Source organism: Eleutherodactylus coqui, chromosome 4, assembly GCF_035609145.1.
Source record: "Eleutherodactylus coqui strain aEleCoq1 chromosome 4, aEleCoq1.hap1, whole genome shotgun sequence".
Taxonomy (NCBI): domain Eukaryota; kingdom Metazoa; phylum Chordata; class Amphibia; order Anura; family Eleutherodactylidae; genus Eleutherodactylus; species Eleutherodactylus coqui.
Window position 1 is genome coordinate 111,317,974 of NC_089840.1, and position 18,374 is coordinate 111,336,347.

At 41.4% G+C, this 18,374-nt stretch overlaps 1 protein-coding gene across 1 annotated transcript in view; it reads left to right on the plus strand.

Moving 5' to 3' along the window:
- The window catches only part of CCDC80 (coiled-coil domain containing 80), a 109,176-nt gene that overhangs the window by 54,496 nt on the left and 36,306 nt on the right, over window positions 1-18,374 (plus strand). Inside the window, exons 4-5 of the mRNA XM_066599993.1 lie at window positions 8,718-8,854; window positions 11,892-12,043. Of these exons, the coding sequence (XP_066456090.1) occupies window positions 8,718-8,854; window positions 11,892-12,043 (289 nt within the window). The remainder of the gene's footprint in view (window positions 1-8,717; window positions 8,855-11,891; window positions 12,044-18,374) is intronic.

Sequence of the window (18,374 nt, forward strand, 5' to 3'; positions counted from 1 at the left end):
TTGTAGAGAAAAATTTGCTCTTTCGACTGATATCAAAATAAATAGATTTGAGGGGTACCCTTTTTTAGATATTTGACCTTAAAAATAGGTCAGATTTGATCATTTAACATTTTTCATCATATGTGGGTGTGAATATCTTCACAAATACATATTCTTTGACCGTGATATTGCAGCAGTGCAAAGCCATATAGCTGTTTGGTGTACTGGTCAAAGCACAAATTACCAATGGTTTTTGGTTTTGAGATATATTTAACCAAAGTATGGCTTAAGTTTGCAAAATCCTCGTAGCTGAAGCCGCGTGCTCATTGGGACCTCCAGTGAAAGGGCAACAGTGTCCCAGGTATTTGATATCTGGCCCTAGAACTTTACAGAACCTCGTTTCAAACATACATGTACATCCTTATAAATTTTCAGCAAAATCGGAGATGGCCGAGTGGGGACCACTGGTCCACTTGGCATGGAATGACCCTTTTGTACTACACTTAACCGTTTTTTCTAGACCTACTTACCATCTCGAAATCTGTCTGATTCAGAGCTTCTGCTCTGCTGATGACAACTTATTTTGAGCGGCTCTGATAGATTTGTATTGACATCTGTCTGAGATCTACAGTATTTATGTGATATATTTAGTGGGCTGCATTGTATGCAGATATTGCTCAGAGCTGGCTGTTGTTAAACCTTTTAATAGACCAGTGTGTCTCATTCAGAGTCGTCAGTTCTATTGATGACAACCTACGTTGAGTAGCTTGGATGGATTTTTACTGACATCTACCTGGGGTCTGTACATGTGACGGATTTGATAACAAATTTTGCGGGTTGTTGTAATAATCATCTTCCATCTACCCTTTGATATTATCAATGTTGAGTCTTCTAGGGAGAGATTCAGGAATGGGGTTACCCTTCTCAGGGCAGTTAGCCCATTTAGGTAGGTAATTAATAGATATTTGATAGGGTCCCTGTTTGGTGTTTTTTAAGCATATGATTAAAAGTTAAGTTTTGTCTTCTAAAAGGGTGTCCATTTTGAGGTTTTACTCTTTCAATTTTGTTTGGGCACCTGTATTGAGTATTTGGCCACACAAACTCCAATATTTAGTTTGTATTCCTTTCTTGCAGTGTTGCTCCATTCATATCAATGCGGCAGACAGAAATAGCTGAATACAAGTAATTTGCTATCTCCGGCAGTCCCTTTGAAGATCAATACAGGTGCACTGCCCCCATCTCTGCAGAAGGTGCAGTGACCTAGCAGTTAGGAGGATCCCTATTCTTGGGATTGGTGGAGGTCTTACTAGTGAGACCCCCATGATCAGACTTTGATCACCAATCCTACGGAGAGGTGATAAGAGTCAATTTTTGGATAACCCCTTTTATTAGTAATCATATAGCAACTTTATATAGAGACTGTTAAATTACTTTATGGAAGGAGCTGTTATTAAATCACTGCATGTTGGGCACTGGCACCATGCCGTAAGATTCTTTAGGCAGTATATGGTCATGACAGCACTAAATAGTATTATTATTGCAGCAACTGTATGGCAGTGTTATATGGACAGTGTGTGACAGAATACTGTATGGTTCTCTGTACACTGCATGATAACACACTGTATGAGGAAGGCACCAAGAGGAGGTAATATATTCTAAAGTGTAAGGGCGGTCCTACAAGTTATAAATTGTTGAACTCCAGAATATGTACTAGTCTGGCACTTCTCCAGTGGTTTATATTAATAATATCAGTTACCGTTATTACTATGATTATAGTTGTTGCCTAAGAGCAGGAAATCCGTCAGCTTTTTATATTAAACAAATCTCTTCATTATGAAGACTTTTCTTTCTGAACTTTGTAGAGCAAATGTCTGATAGCTGAGCTTACCTACCATGTGCAGCACTCCAGAGACCAAACCTCTCTGTTTCATGTACTTTTTGTACTTATCCTATTCAGTAAGATTGGATTACACTCATTTTATGTATCCCCTAGCGAGTAGTTTCAAAGAGACGAACTCAACACAAGCCTCACATTAAATTACGATGAAAGATACAACATGTTTCTATTCATTAGCATTCCACTCAAACAGAGGAATATAATAGTAACAGACCCTAATGTCATGTTTTCCTATATCATATTAGTAGATCCTAATGATTGTGCAGGGTACATTGGGAAAGCCTTTACCCTCTATGGAATGAATGGAAATTGTGCATCAGCAATCAAGGATGATGGTGCAACAGTGTAGACGAATGTATCTCAACCTCAAGGGGAAATCTAACAGTGTACGCTTGGATGTTGAAGTCACTCAGGGTTTAGACAATGACATCATAGTCTCATATGCTGCTTGAGTCATTGGACTGAAGAATGTCTGAATTTAGCAGTTTTTTTTACATTCAACCTAAAAACTGCTTCCTTTTATAAGCACATAAATATGGCAAAATGAAAAATTAGTTAATGATACCAAGATTTTCCTGCATATATCAGAAATTAAAAAATGGTGCAGATTTATTAATATTGTATATACCGTGTTTCACTGAAAATAAAACACTGTCTTATATTCATTTTTGTCCCTAAAAAGGCACTAGGTGTTATTTTTCGGAGGATGTCTTATAACAGCGGCAGACCGACACAATTTTAATTTTACTTTCACTTTCGGAGGCAGTGTTCCTGCCTCCAACAGCAGCTTTAGCACACCCCATCATTGATGAGGCGCACTAAATGCAAAAAAAACAAAACAGACAGCGCTCGAAAATCATGTTTTAAGTCTGCAAGGCTCCCATTGAAATCAATGGGAGCGTTACACCTTGATTACCGCGGCGTTCAAAACGCCACGGTAATTGTTGTAAGAAAGTCTGTGTGCTAATTACCCAGCATGGTCCAGGTCCCTCCCACTGGTTCGTCGAGTTCCAGCAGCTTGCTTGCAGTCACCGACAGAAGATCGATTTCTGGTAACCAATTGAAGTAATTGCATTGAATGGCTCAAGAACCAATCAGAGCCATCGCTTCCCAGAGGTGGGGTTTACAAACTCTGTTACCAGGAAGCGATGTTCTGTTGGCTGCTGAGGACTGCAAGCAAGCTGCTGAAACTCCGCAGAGCGGTGTAAGGGACCCGAATGGCACCTGTTAGGCAAGTATTGCTTTTTTTTAAAATTTACTGTAGCTAGGGCTTATTTTTGGGGAAACACGGTAGTATTCGTCTCCTGTGTGTCCTGTGCTAGAATTCGGCATAACCTTTTAACATCGCCAGGCAGAAAAGATTCATGATTGATTTAATAAAGATTTTTCCTAAGCTGCACCAGTTCTCTTGAATGCACTACCACAGACAATCAGGTTCATCCGCAATATCCACAGTTCTGTGTACCCTACAACCACATCTCTTTAGGGAGGCCTTACACATTCCCAAATCTAACTCTTCTCCTTTTACCCCTCTTCTACACTCTTACTGCTTTCATAGGAATTAAGAGGGTAAGTAGTAGCCAGGTGCTGCTCATCAGATTCCCTTGATTAACTGATCATCAGGAAGTGTGACCACCTCTATAAACGCAGACGTTTTGGCAGTTTGCTGAGCTGGACCATTCAGGTGTGTAAGGTAATACCAGGGGGAAAAAAGGCATCAGCAATGATCTTAGAGAAACAATTGTTGCTGCCCATAAATCTGGGAAGGGTTACAAGGCCCTTTCTAAGCAATTTGGGGTCTATCGTTCTACATTGAGAATGAAAATTTACAAGTGGAAAATATTCAAAACAGTTGACAATCTTCCCAAGAGTAGATGTCCCAGCAAATTCACCTCAAGGTCAGACCATGCAGTGTTTAGAGAAATTGCAAAATACTCAAGAACTACAACTAAGATTCTAAAGGCTTGAGCATGTTACATGTTCAAGTTCATGACAGTAAAATTAGAAAAAGAGTGAACAAGTAAGGCTTATTTGGAAGGGTTGCCACAAGACTTTTGAAACAATGTCCTATGGACAGAGGAGACCAGAGTGGAGATATTTGGTCATAATGCCCAGCACCAAGTTTGCTGAAAACCAAACACAAAAGATCAGCACAAATAGCTCCCACCAATTATCAAATACTGTGGTGGAGAGGTAATGATTTGGGCTTATTCTGCAGCCACATAACCTGAGCACCTTTTCAATCATTGAGTCAACCATGAAATTCTCTGTATACCAAAATATTATAAAGTCAAATGTGAGGCCATCTATCCAAATGCTAGAGCCTGGTACAGAAAATGATTACTTCAAGTTATTGCTGCTAAAGGTAGTTTTACAAGCTAGTGATTCATGGAGTGTACTTGATTTTTCACACACTGCTTCTGTATTTTGGCATAGTTCTTGTCAAATAAATAATGACATATTGTAATTTGTCATGAGGTGTTGTTCATCCGAGGTTGCATTTAACTAATTGTAAGACCTTCCAAGATCCAGATTTCATTTATTATGTCCTGATCATAGAATTTAAAGAGGCTGTACTTAGTTTTTCTCATGACTATATGCTTTACTGCCGAACTCATGAGCCATTCACACATTGGACAGGAGGGGACCCACTGGCTTCTATGGAATACTGATCTAGGCATGTTCTGTAACTCTAAGATCATCATACAGTGAGGGGGAGCAGAAAAGCTGTGATTATTACTTATTATGAGTGGTGAAGAACCTGTGTAACTTTTCGGTAAATCATATTGATTGAATTCCAAAACTTACATTCTTTAGAGGAATAATTATAGTTAATAAAAATATAAAGTTTGAATAACTGATGAACATGACAAAAAGTTTACAACTATTTTACAAACGTTCAGGCGTTCTAAACAAATGATAGCCGGACTATTATGGAAAAAGGTAGAAATGGAGTTCCAAGCATTTTGTTACAGAAAGAAACTTCTTGGGGTTCATCAAACATATTGTTCTATAGGGACATACATTATTTAGTGTTCATTTAAGTTGAGTTTATGACTTGATGTAGAAGAACATATGTTGACAATTTTATTAGTGTTGTATTACTTTGTCAATTTACCAGCAACTAATTACTATGTAAATCCCTGTGCTTTGTCTGACTATTGCTTCAAAATGATGATTGAATGCCAAAACTAGATATCATTCTTGTTAAAAATTCAAAACACTAGAAGAAAAAAATATGTTTCTAATTTGCAGTCACTTAATATCTCTGTATAAAAGTAGTTGAATTACTAATGGCCTTTTAGCGTGCATAATAATGTGAAAACAGCTTTTAACTGCCTACTTGTTATCATTCCTTTACAATACTTTCCCTAAGTTCACTGCTCATCTGCTTTAGTGACCCCATGACATTTGACCTTAGAGTAGGCCATCAATATCAGATCAGTGGGGGTTCCAATTCCCATCCTCTCCTCTGATCAGCTGGTTAAAGGACAATGTCTACCAGGTTTAGCGCTATACACTTTGTGGAGGCTGTGCCTGGTACTGCAGCTTAGTCTCAATCAGGTGAAGAGGTAGTCAAAGCACTAGAGCCCTTTCAATCAGCTAATCAATGGGAGTTCCAAGAGTAAGACCCCTTCCAATCTACCATAGATGGCCTATCCTAAGGATATTAGGGGTGGAGGGAGGTACTAATTTTCCTTATGGAGACACAAAAATAGGCATAGGGAGTTTCATAGGCCAGGCAGTGCTCCTTGGAAAAAAGATATGTAAAATCGCTCTCCTCCAGGAAGAAGAAAAACTATCTCTCAAGTGCCACGAATTGGAGGTATCTATCTTACAACTCAATGTCCGACCCATTAACAAGACTTGCAAAATTACTAAAGGCCCCCATACTATACATATTAGAGAAACGTTAGCCAAACCTGTAGGGCCTCCCAACTCTTCCCCTACATACGATGTTAGGGCAAAGAAGACTCTTGCATTTGAATTTCAGTGCTTGATCCTTTAGTTCTCGCTGGAGATAAATGGCCAGAGCTGTTTGTAGTGGCTTTCTTCACTATCCCCATTGAAAAGGCATGCATAAAAAAGTTACAAGGAAGAGCCGTCATTCAGCTAACAGCTACGTATGTGTGGCCACCTTCTGGATGTAAGCCAAACCAGTGGATTCTGCACACAAAAAAGACACCGATCCACACACAGCTGTTTCAGAGTTCTTGCAACTTCTCAGTGCAGATCAGAGTACTGGTTGGCTGGATGAAAGACCTTTGACAAGGGGGGCTACTGTTTATCCTTTTGGAGACCATCAAGTTACTCAGGGTTACCTGTCATGAAAAGATGCCTGAAAGGCGACCCCAGTGATAATCATTCCTGAATGTGAATGGAGGTGGAAAACAATCACAGAAAATGGCCGTTACTTACTGACTGAGGAGTGCATATAGATGCATCCTCCTCTCACCATGCAGGTAGCTGACTACCAAATGGAGGAGCCAATAACACCTGTGCGGGACACCGATGAGACACCCACTCACACTGCCTCCTGATAATGATGGGGGTGGATGCTTGGTGTTCACTCCCACACATAGTGGATACAGGGTGCCAGACCATTCTGATATATGTAGTTCACCAGGCAGACCAGCAACCTATTAATGACACCATGATAATTCGGCGGGTTGCCCTGCATTTACTTCAGTGAACCACATTGGTACTGCCACCCTGGGCTCCCCCTGGAGTCTTAAAGTCACACTGCATGTGAATGATAGATAATAAATGCAAGGCATTGGTTGGATGTTGGCCAAGATACATGAGCCCACTAACCACTTCATGGTTCCTTGCGTTGTAGTGGGTCCCTACACTAATATAAATGCATCACAGAAGGGGAAATCAATCACCTCATTATCAGGAGGCAGTGTGAGTGGATGTTTTATCGGTGTCCTGCACAGGTGTTATTGGCTCTTCCATTTGGTAGTCTGCTACCTGCATGGTGATAGGATGCATCTATATGCACTCCTCACTCAGTAAGTAACGGCCAGTTTTCTGTGATTGCTTTTAATTTTTGATTTCTCCTTCTGTGATGCATTTATATTAGTGTAGGGACCCACTACAATGCAAGGAACCGTGAAGTGGTTAGTGGGCTCATGTATCTTGGCCAACATCCAACCAATGCCTTGCATTTATTATCTATCATTCACATGCAGTGTGGCATTAAGACTCCAAGGGGAGCCCAGGGTGGCAGTACCAATGTGGTTCACTGAAGGAAATGCAGGGCAACCCGCCGAATTATCATGGCATCATTAATAGGTTGCTGGTCTGCATGGTGAACTACATATATCAGAATGGTCTGGCACCCTGTATCCACTATGTGTGGGAGTTTACACCAAGCATCCACCCCCCTCATTATCAGGAGGTAGTGTGAGTGGCTGTTTTATCGGTGTCCTGCACAGGTGTTATTGGCTCCTCCATTTGGTAGTCAGCTACCTGCATGGTGAGAGGAGGATGCATCTATATGCACTTCTCAGTCAGTAAGTAACGGACATTTTCTGTGATTGTTTTTAATTCTTGATTTCCCCTTCTGTGATGAATGGAGGTGGAGAGTGACCAGGGATTGTTACGGTCCACCCACCACCATTCACAATAAACAGGCAGTCGATCATACATTAACGACTACCTGTTTAGGCTGGCCAATCCATCATTCACTTTTCTGCATGCAGAAACTGAATGACGAACAAGAAGCGAATGAATTCTTGTTCACCATTCAGTTGCTGCATGCATTTACAATGAGCGACAATGATTCAGATTCTTGCTAGTTGCAGGTATCCAAATGATTTATAGGCCCATGTACAAGGGTCCTCAGGGTATCTTATATGTCAGGTAACATTCCCCAGGTAAAAATGTATGCAAATTAGCTCTCTAGGAAGATGGAAAACTGTCTAATACAATCAGTTTGAGGTTGCTATCTTGTAAGTCAACACCTGATCGTTTAAAAGGCTTTACAACCACGTTAAGGATTTAAACCAAAGCAACATCTTCTCCATAATACAGAGAGCTATTAGGGTATGTTCTCACGGCAGAATCCAAGTGAGGTTGTCTTTGGCTAGATCTTTGGGCTGGTGTTGTATTAGAAGCCCATAATTGTGTAAAAACCTAGGCCCACTAGAGGACCATCTTGTACTCTGATGGGTCAGTAAAATTCTCATAGAATGGTAGGGTTGGAAGGGACCACCAAGGTCATTGGGTCCAACTGCCTGCTCAATGCAGGATCACTAAGTCATCCCAGACAGATGTCTGTCCTGCATCTGTTTGAAAACTTCCATTGAAGAAGAACTCACCTCCTCCCGTGGCAACCTGTTCCACTCATTGATTCCTCTCACTGTCTAATATCTAATTTGTGTCTCCTCCCTTTCAGTTTCATCCCATTGCTTCTAGTCTTTCCTTGTACAAATGAAAATAGGGCTGATCCCTCTACACTGTGACAGTCCTTCAGATGTTTGTAGACAGCTATTAAGTCTCCTCTCAGCCTTCTTTTTCTCAGATCCTTCAATTGTCCCTCATAAGACATGGTTTTCTGGGTAGGAGACTGAGTAGGAGGAAAATTCTGTGTAAGGCTGCATTCACATCAGCATATTACGGGTTTTTGGCACTGTGAGTTCAGGTTAGTAGACTCATGGTCAAGCTGGGACATTAGTCCGTGAGTGAGTCATCAGAAGACTGTGAGTCAGTGAGTAATCGGGCTGTAACAACTAAATGTTGTGCATGCAGGAACATTTATGCACACATCTGTTATTCAAATTTGATAGAATGACGATTTGACCATTTTAATATTTTTCCATATTTATTGTTACAGATAATGAAAAACCAATGAAAGTAATTGGAGATGATGACTTGCTGGACCATGATCTGATTACGGAATTGAGAAAGGAGTATGGCATGACCTACAATGATTTCTTTATGGTGCTAACAGATTTAGATATGAGAGTTAAGGTAAATAATAGTTTATATTGTAGTTATTTAATTATTTGGGTAGTTTCGTATTACCACTAATCATTGTATATTTACTAGTATTAGTAGCTGTTGTAATAGTGGGGGAGTTAGCCTACTCAACAGATTGTCTCTGCAGCATTTGCATGAATTTCTACGAACCCCAATCAATTGCTTGCAAAGACGACTTGTGCTTGCAATAACTACAGTAAAGACTCCACACAAGTGTACACACATTTGCACAGGCATCAGAGTATTTTTACTACATTTTGCACCCGCAGGGCGTGATAAACAAGATGCACCACTTGGCATGGCTAATTAGTCTAATGAGTTCCAGATGTGTTCTTTTTCCAGCAGAATTACCCATCTCCTTGTGTATTGTGCGTCCATTTCTGCACCCCCATTGACTTCTATGGGGACCTTTGGTGTGCAAATTTGCAGAAAAGTAGAGCATGCTGCGTTTTTTTTTTGTGCAATCGAAATGCATGCACAAAATACAGAAATGGGAACAAACTTATTTATGGGTTCTATTCTCTGCATTGCACATGCACCTTTTGCATGAAAATGCTCCAATATTAAGGGGCCCTGGAATATGCCAATGTGCGTTTGTTTTTGGTTACCTTTGGCAATCTTATTATATTGAATAGAGCAGCAGTGTGCATGTGCAGATTCTGCTCCATTTTTAGGGGGACACTCCAGATCCCTATTTTAGGAATCAGTGAGGATTCACAATAGTTGGACATGGACACCCATCAATCAGCAATTCACAGAATACAGGATGACTTATTTTTGTGGTAAAACCCTTTTACATTTCTATGTCTTTAAACAAACTTAAAGGGGTTGTCCCGCGCCGAAACGGGTTTTTTTTTTATTCAATAGGCCCCCCGTTCGGCGCGAGACAAACCCAATGCATGTGTTAAAAAAAAAACCGTTTAGTACTTACCCGAATCCCCGCGCTGCGGCGACTTCTTCCTTACCTTACTAAGATGGCCGCCGGGATCTTCACCCACGATGCACCGCGGGTCTTCTCCCATGGTGCACCGTGGGCTCTGTGCAGTGCATTGCCGATTCCAGCCTCCTGATTGGCTGGAATCGGCACACGTGATGGGGCGGAGCTACGAGGACCAGCTCTCCGGCACGAGCGGCCCCATTCACCAGGAAGAAAACCGGACTGCGCAAGCGCGTCTAATCGGGCGATTAGACGCTGAAATTAGACGGCACCATGGAGACGGGGACGCTAGCAACGGAACAGGTAAGTGAATAACTTCTGTATGGCTCATATTTAATGCACGATGTACATTACAAAGTGCATTAATATGGCCATACAGAAGTGTATAACCCCACTTGCTTTCGCGGGACAACCCCTTTAATGTATAGTTTGTAGCATATGCCGGCATATGTCCTATTCTACGGCATTTCAATGGCAATGTGTCCAGCCCCTAGTGATGAAGTAGTATTGTATCTACTTCTTTGTAACCCCATTATGTAGTGACCTATCTGATGATGACCAAGTTATGAGTGTATTTTCAGCCATAGCAATCTGATACTCAGAGGCTTAGGTGACTCACTCAGATGGAGAGCATTTGCTCCACTGGTGGGGAAAATGTAGTGGTGGCTTTCTGTTATTTAATACTGCTATATGGGCCCTCCTTTGTGCAGACATCTAACATATCGTACATCGATAGAGACTACTCAAGTAGAAGTCATTATTCTGCTGTTCACATTACTACAGTTCACTTTACTGTCAACATGTTGGAGGGTGATCCCCATTCCTGACTCTACAACTGGCTATATGAATTCTAGATTTATTTCGTGGAACTAGTACTGAATCAATATGTAGCTTCTCTAAAGCCTCTATGTTATAATACCTATTCCTGGTTATCCAGTGACTAAGACGTTTTCCATGGCAATTTGGTGGTAAAGCTGGCCATAGCTTATAGATAGCAGTTGGCAGATATCTCTCCAAAATGAAGAATAACGAAAGCTAAGCATATAGCTTATTCCGATTATATCAATCCTTACATACAGAAGTCATAAAGAGTTGTAAATCAATTTCTATAGTGAGAACAGGAGCTTCTTCAGGGTCCCTGTACTATACATACAGGGCATCGGAGAAATAAAATAGTGCCACCCTCACCAGGTGTCCAAAGCAGCAGCTTGCCCAGGCATCCTTCACAGACCTGCGATTCACAGGTACCATGTCCCCTGTGTGACTTTGTCTAATAAACCCATAGCCCAGAGTAACGAAATGTTAACTACTTTCCCCTTTACCCTGGTGCTCATCTTGGCACAGGTAAAAGGGCACTACAGAACATGTAGCACTGCACTATTTAATAGAGAGGGGCTACTAGACAGCCAATCAGTGCATGTACTTCAGTAAAGCAGGGGTTTTACCAATGAAATGCCCCTGCTAAATGGCTGGATTTTTTAGCCAAGTGCATGTGCCACAGATACAGACTGTCTGTAGCATTGTATGTTGAATCTGCTTTCAAGTTAGGTTCCTTTTACATGGGATGACTTCTTGGGCGCAGATGCCCGACAGGTCGTCCCAGCGCTAATCGTTCCTCTGCTTTTACACAGGAATGAGCATCGCTTGTGAATGGAGGCGGAGCGGGTTGGGGATCATTCCGACTGGCCTGCTTTCATTCACAGTAAGCAGGCAGTTATTCATAAGTGATATTGCCTGTTAACACAAGCCAATCTATCTAGTTTTCTGCATGCAAAAACTCAGCAATGAACGAAAAGTGAACGAATTGTGGTTCTTCATTCAGTCGGTGCATGCATTTATACTCAATGATAATCATTCAGATTGCCGCTGGATGCAATCCAGCTAGACTATTATATGTTGGAAATATTGTACCCTGAGGCGTTGAAACCTAAGGAAATCACTATATTCCTAAACTTAATTACACCTCAATGCTGTCGCTCCATTCTAACAAACAAATCTAATGTCATACTTAATTCTAAATGTATAAATATAATTGCGAAGTTGCGGACATTTGTTTATATTAGTTTTCATTTCCTTCTTTTATTCGCACAGCAATACTATGAAGTGCCTATTGCAATGAAGTCAGTGTTTGATATTGTCGATACATTCCAATCCAGAATTAAAGAGATGGAGAAGCAGAAAAGGGACGGGATTACATGTAAAAGGGAAGACAAGCTAAGATCACTGGAAAGTTTCCTCTCAAGGTAAGCTTCTCCAAAACTAAAGAGAAGAGGTAACTGAAGATAAGTGAATTATCAGTCCCTGTCTGCCTTTTAAATATTTTAATACTCCTCTGTTTCATAAAATACGATAGGATAAGAAGTGCTGCATCTGTATTTATACAGCATATATTGTGAATGGCCACTTTAGTACAGACACCCATGTATAGTGGTGCATTAGACTGCCTTTGGCTTTCAGAATCACAGCAATTCATTGTGGCATAGATTCCACTAGCTGTTGGAATCATTCCTTAGGAATATTGAACCATGCAGACAGGAAGCTTATTACAGTTGCTGAAAATTGAATGGAGTTACTCTCATGCTCTGAACACTTGGCAGGAAGTAGACATATGTTATAGTAGTGTCTGCGCTCCAAGGAGGAAGAACAAAAATGGATGATGCAAAATCCAAATGGTAAATACAAGCAGACTCACCTGGTGTGGGGCCTGTCTGATGACAGGACTCCACACCTATGGTCCAAGTTGGCTGTCGAACCATAGCACATAATCCCATCAGTTGTTAATATCCCAAACATGTTCAATGGGGTCACAGTCTGGGAAGTTTGGAGACCAAGGCAATGGGGAGAATTCATTGTCATATCCCTCCAACCTCTCCCAAGTATTCCAAGCTCGATAACACGGAGCGTTATCCTGATGAAATATGGCACTATGTTTGGGGAAGACTTCCTGAAAATTTGGGTGCAGATGGTCAGCTAGCAGGTCCTTGTAGTGTTCTCCATTCAAGGGTTGTGGTATGATAACCAACATTCCTACACCATAGCAGGAAAATGCTCCTCAGACCATGACATCGCCACCACCAGCCTGCTTGAACTCCATACATGGGATTTGGCTTCATGCTATTTGCACCAGATGTGGACTCAGACATCCATAGGGTTCAGCAGAAAATGGGACTTGTCACTCAATACAACCTTCTACTATATGTTCCAGATCCATTAGTTTTTCCTGAACCCATGCAACGCATTTTTCATAAGAATGCAGGGTCATCAAGGGCACCCTTGTCGATCTTCAGCTATTGAACCCCAGTAGACAGAAAGTATGCCAGATGGTTATTGTAGAAATTTGTCTAACTTCCCCACTGTTGCACTACTGAGTGAGTTGGTTCATTGTGGCAGATTGTTGCTGAGATACTAGATTTGCCATCCGACACTTGCCCCAAGGATAAGCCACATGAGGCCTACTACTGTATGATCATCTGTTGAATGTCTGTCCATGGTTCAGTCCGTCTTGGTACATTCTTGATACCATGGTTCGGGAACAGCCAATAAGTGCGACTGTTTCAGAAATACTGGCACCTCATCTCTAGGCATCAACAATGTGCTTGTGGTTAAAATCACTCAAATCACCATATTTACCCATGACGGCCAAATGTTGCCTTCTGCTGCCCAGAGGAGCGGTTGAGACATTACCTGAGAGCAGATTGTGATGCAGCCATTACATGGTACCATGTTAATGATCATAAGATGTCACATGCCAGCTGTTCCTAATGATCCTGTTGTGATATAGAGACTCGTAGGAAGTCAACCATTTTGGCAGTGTGTGTCAGGCCTAGATAAACTGTCATCCATTTTGTAATGTTTCTCAGTCCCCCTTGCCTTTTGAATATTCGCATTTAGAAAGGCAATTGTCTGACCTTGCCCTGGACCAGAGTGAATAAACAATCACTGAAAATGGCCATATACTTACTGACTCAGGTGGGCAAATATGCACCACCTCAGAATGCAGGTAGCAAACTGCCAAATGAGGGAGCTAATTACACCTGTGAGGGACACCTGATGAGACAGCCACACACACAGCCTCCTAATATAGAGGGGGTGGCTGCTTGGTGTATACTCCCACACAGAGTGGATACAAAGTGGCAGAACTTCTGATACATGTAGTTCACCATGCAGACCAGTAACCTTTTAATAACACCATAATAGTTCGGTGGGTTGCCCTGCACCTCAATAAGTGAACCACATTGGTACTGCCACGCTGGGCTCCCCCCAGCGTTTAAAAGCCGCACTGCATGGGAATAATATATAATTAATGCAAGATATTAGTTGGATTTTGGCCAAAATACATCAGCTCACACACCACGTCAAGGCTCCTTGCGTGTTGTGAGTTTCTACTCTAATATAAATACGTCACAGAAATCACTGAAAACGACCATATATTTATTGACTCAGGAGGGCAAGAGTGGATAAGCCCCTTCCATTCTTCTTGCCATCCTGGCTCCACTTTGTCTGTTTAATTCAGAATTAGCATTGGGAAACCAAATTGTGTGACCATTTACTTGTTAATAGAGTCTAAGGAAATTATCCTAAGAGAAGCTAGATTCTCACAGACGCTCCGACATTCAAATTAGGGACAAATCTCTTAATAAGGATTGGTCATGTGAAGGTCCTAGCCCGATATGAATTATATTTTCAGACTTGAGTGAGCCATCTAAATAAAATGTATATAAACTCATTGAGGTGTGAGCCCCAGAATACCCCCAAGTGGTGTATCCGCGTACCTGGGTATAATTTCCATGTCACGTTTGATATTGCTGAATAGATAAAATCATGACCAAAAACATGCCAGGCATATAATCCCGATCAGAGGATCTGCGGAGATATGGCCAAAGTGGGGAATTATGTTTTTTCACAGGTACGTATGTGTTTACCCCACCCCTCTCTGAATGATCTCAGAGGGGGCAAGGGAAGGTGTGTTCTGGGGAAACTTTAAGAACTAGGGGGTCAGAGAGACCCAGTGTTAGACTTTTGGAGGTATGCTACAGCGTATGGACTTTCTCGTTTGTTTCCAGTGACTGCGCACAATCATAACCTTGGGCCGAACATTCCAAATCTGGTATCTTTCTTTTACTTTCTCCTTGTTTTATTTTAAGTACTGTCTGTTGTGTATACCTATAAACCTTATCCCCACTGTAACATCTTTTCTGTATATTTTTGCATATATATAAATATTTAGCACTGTTAGTCTTTTCCAGAATAAACCTGCAATTTATTAGTCAAACCTTGTCTGTTTTAAAACGAACCATAACTCCGAAGATAAGTGTGGGTTCCAGCTTACCTGGGAAACAAACGCTGGTGGTGGCAGCGAGTGGGTATTATAAAGTGCTGGAGTCATTAGACCGGATCATAAGGTCATTTGAGCTTTCGTTCTGCAAGCATGCAGAAGCCTGGGAAAGCTGGATGCAAATCTGCCTGTATTCTAATGACTCAGAGCTTGCAATCCACTAGAATAAATGATCGAGGCTTTGCTGTTACAAGTGGTCGCAGCGGTGAAAGCGCTCGGAGTAGTCGATCTGTGACAAATTTGTAATGGGGGAGGACCTGATTGATTCCACTCTATCTTTTCTTGACACCTGTCTTCAGTAAGAATGAAAATTATAATTAAAAAGTTTTGTCAGTGCTGGTCTGTGGTACCTTGGGCCCATAGTAAAGTACAGGCCAACAGTTTATATTTATGGCTTTGCAAATTGTATTTGCCAATGAAAAGGGATCTAAAACATGTCTATTTGTTCAGTCTGTCCTTTTATTTCAAAGAGAATACTATCCACTTCAAAATTCTTTAACTATTCTTAATCCAACTTCTCAAATTGTTTTGACCAGAAATATTTTCATGGAAAAACAAACATGTGCCTTCTCTACAAAAACTAGTACTCCCATATGTTGTGAGTCTGCATGACTGTTTACCACCAATTAGAAATTGAAAAGAAACATCTGAGTATCATCCATATTTGGAACCTGTAACCATGTAGGAGGTACAGTGTCAATTCTTCAGGAAGAGGCCTCCAAGACATAGAGAGATGCTATAAATGATAAAGCTGGAGACATGAAGTCATTATTACCACTATTTTCCATAAAATCTGCATGGGAGATCTAAAATTCAGGGAACTAGAGCAACACCTGACACTAAGGATGCCAAAATAAAAATGAACACCTATATACTAGTACACACGTTATATGAGAGCGTAAATCCTAGGTCTCCTTATACAATTTTGCTAAGATTTTAAACAATTACCTCCCTGCAAACTGTAATGCTTATTAGCTATTTAGCTCTTGAAAGTCTGGGGTGCACAAGTTAATGCCTCTTCTATAATGAATAATGGGTCCAGGAAGTCTTCAGACCCTTTTCCCCATCATTCTGCATTCAATATCCCATAATGAAAAAGTAAAAACGCAATGTTAAAAATCTTTTAACATTTTTTGAAAATGAAAAACTAACATTTTGCATTGACATAAGTATTTACACCCTGTACTCAGTACTTAGTTGAAGCACCTTGGGCAGAGATTACAGCTTCAAGTCTTCTTTGGTATGATGCCACAAGGTTTGCACACCTGGATTTAGGGATTTTCTGTCATTCTTCTCTGCAGATCCTCCAAAGCTCTGTCAGGTTGGATGGGACCTGTCTGTGAACAGCCATTTTCAAGTGTCTGCAAGATGTTTGATTGGGCTAAAGGCTGGACCACTCAAAGACATTCATAGAGTTGACCCTAAGCTACTCCTGTGTTGTCTTCACTATGTGCTTAGGGTCATTCTCTTGTTGGAAGATGAACCTTTTGCCCAGTACGGTACGAGGTTCCTTGCACTGTAAATCAGGTTTTCATTAAGAATATATTTTTGCTCCAATCAGCTTGACATTAACCCTGATTAGTCTCCCTAACTTACAGAAAAAGAAGCCAAATATGCATCACCTGTTACTGTAGGACAGGCTCAATCACCATATAACCTAGTAGCATGCAGAAAGTCAGATTGCAATATGATATATGTATCAGGACAGCGCACTACAAATAATGGAAAGCAATCTCAATGTGGACAACAATTCACACAAAGTGGGACTCACCCGGTGTATAGTGGAGCCCGGTCCTGAGCTCCACCTACACCTCCAAGTCCTGGTTCGCTTTAATGTATACTGCCGGTCATCTCCCTGCGTGTCCACGGTATCCCGACGGGCTATATCGGGAGAGCTGCCAGAATAACTGTATCACACTCTAGGTGTGATCCACTGTAGCTATATCCAATAAAAGTAAAAAAGTTCCTGCGCTCCTTAAGGACCCAATTCCACCAGGGATTGGAATTACCAATAAATAAGTAAATTAAAAACTTTTCTTTATTCCATGTCCAAATGCAGTGCAACGCGTTTCGTCGCATATAGCGACTTTCTCAAGCACAATCATAAAAAATTCACATACATATAACATATATATATATACAACAATCTTATGTGTTTGTATTAATTACCTTAGTGCTCCTCATTTCTCTCGCAGGCATGTCTGTCTGCTGTGATACCGGCGTCCTGCTCCGTGCCACTCACGTGATTAGTCACGTGTGTCGACGTCGCGCGATGACGTCATCACGCCAACGTCGCTCCGACACCCACGGTGGAACGCATGGAGTAAGTGTTTTCCCTGCGCTCCTCCCAGCCGTCTCGTCAGTGGTAGCGTGACGACGTCAACGACGTGAGCGGCACGGAGCAGGACGCCGGTATCACAGCAGACAGACATGCCTGCGAGAGAAAGGAGGAGCACTAAGGTAATTAATACAAACACATAAGATTGTTGTATATATATATGTTATATGTATCTGAATTTTTTATGATTGTGCTTGAGAAAGTCGCTATATGCGACAAAACGCGTTGCACTGCATTTGGACATGGAATAAAGGAAAGTTTTTAATTTACTTATTTATTAGTAATTCCAATCCCTGGTGGAATTGGGTCCTTAAGGAGCGCAGGAACTTTTTAACTTTTATTGGAGATTGCAATATGAGGGAGCTAAATGTTCAGTGCAGACTAATGTGCAGCCACTTAACTGAACCCAGGATTGGGGGAGGGGTGGCGGCAGACAACATAATCTGCACATATAAACTGATACCAAGGATGCCAGCCATAGATAAGTGTGCCACACCATGCAGGAATACAACCCCTACTGGCAAAGCAGTGGATTGCCCTGTATTACCACAGTGCACCACACTGGCAGGGCATCCTGGGCTCCCCCAACATCTATAGCACACTGCATGCAAAAAAAAAACACTGATAAATGCAGATGGTAGTTTGCATTTTGGCCAAAATACGTAAGCTGACAGGCAACGCCAAGGCCACCACGTGTATGTCAGAACCTACGCTATCTCACTAATAACTAAATAAAATCACAGAGGTGAGAGAAAAAAATGTACAAAGACATAACTTACAGAAAAAGAAGCCAAATACGCATCACCTGATACTGTGGGGCAGGCTCAATCACCATATACCCTAGTAGCATACAGAAATCCAGATTGCAATATGAGTCTCCCTGGCCCAAGCATGATGCTGC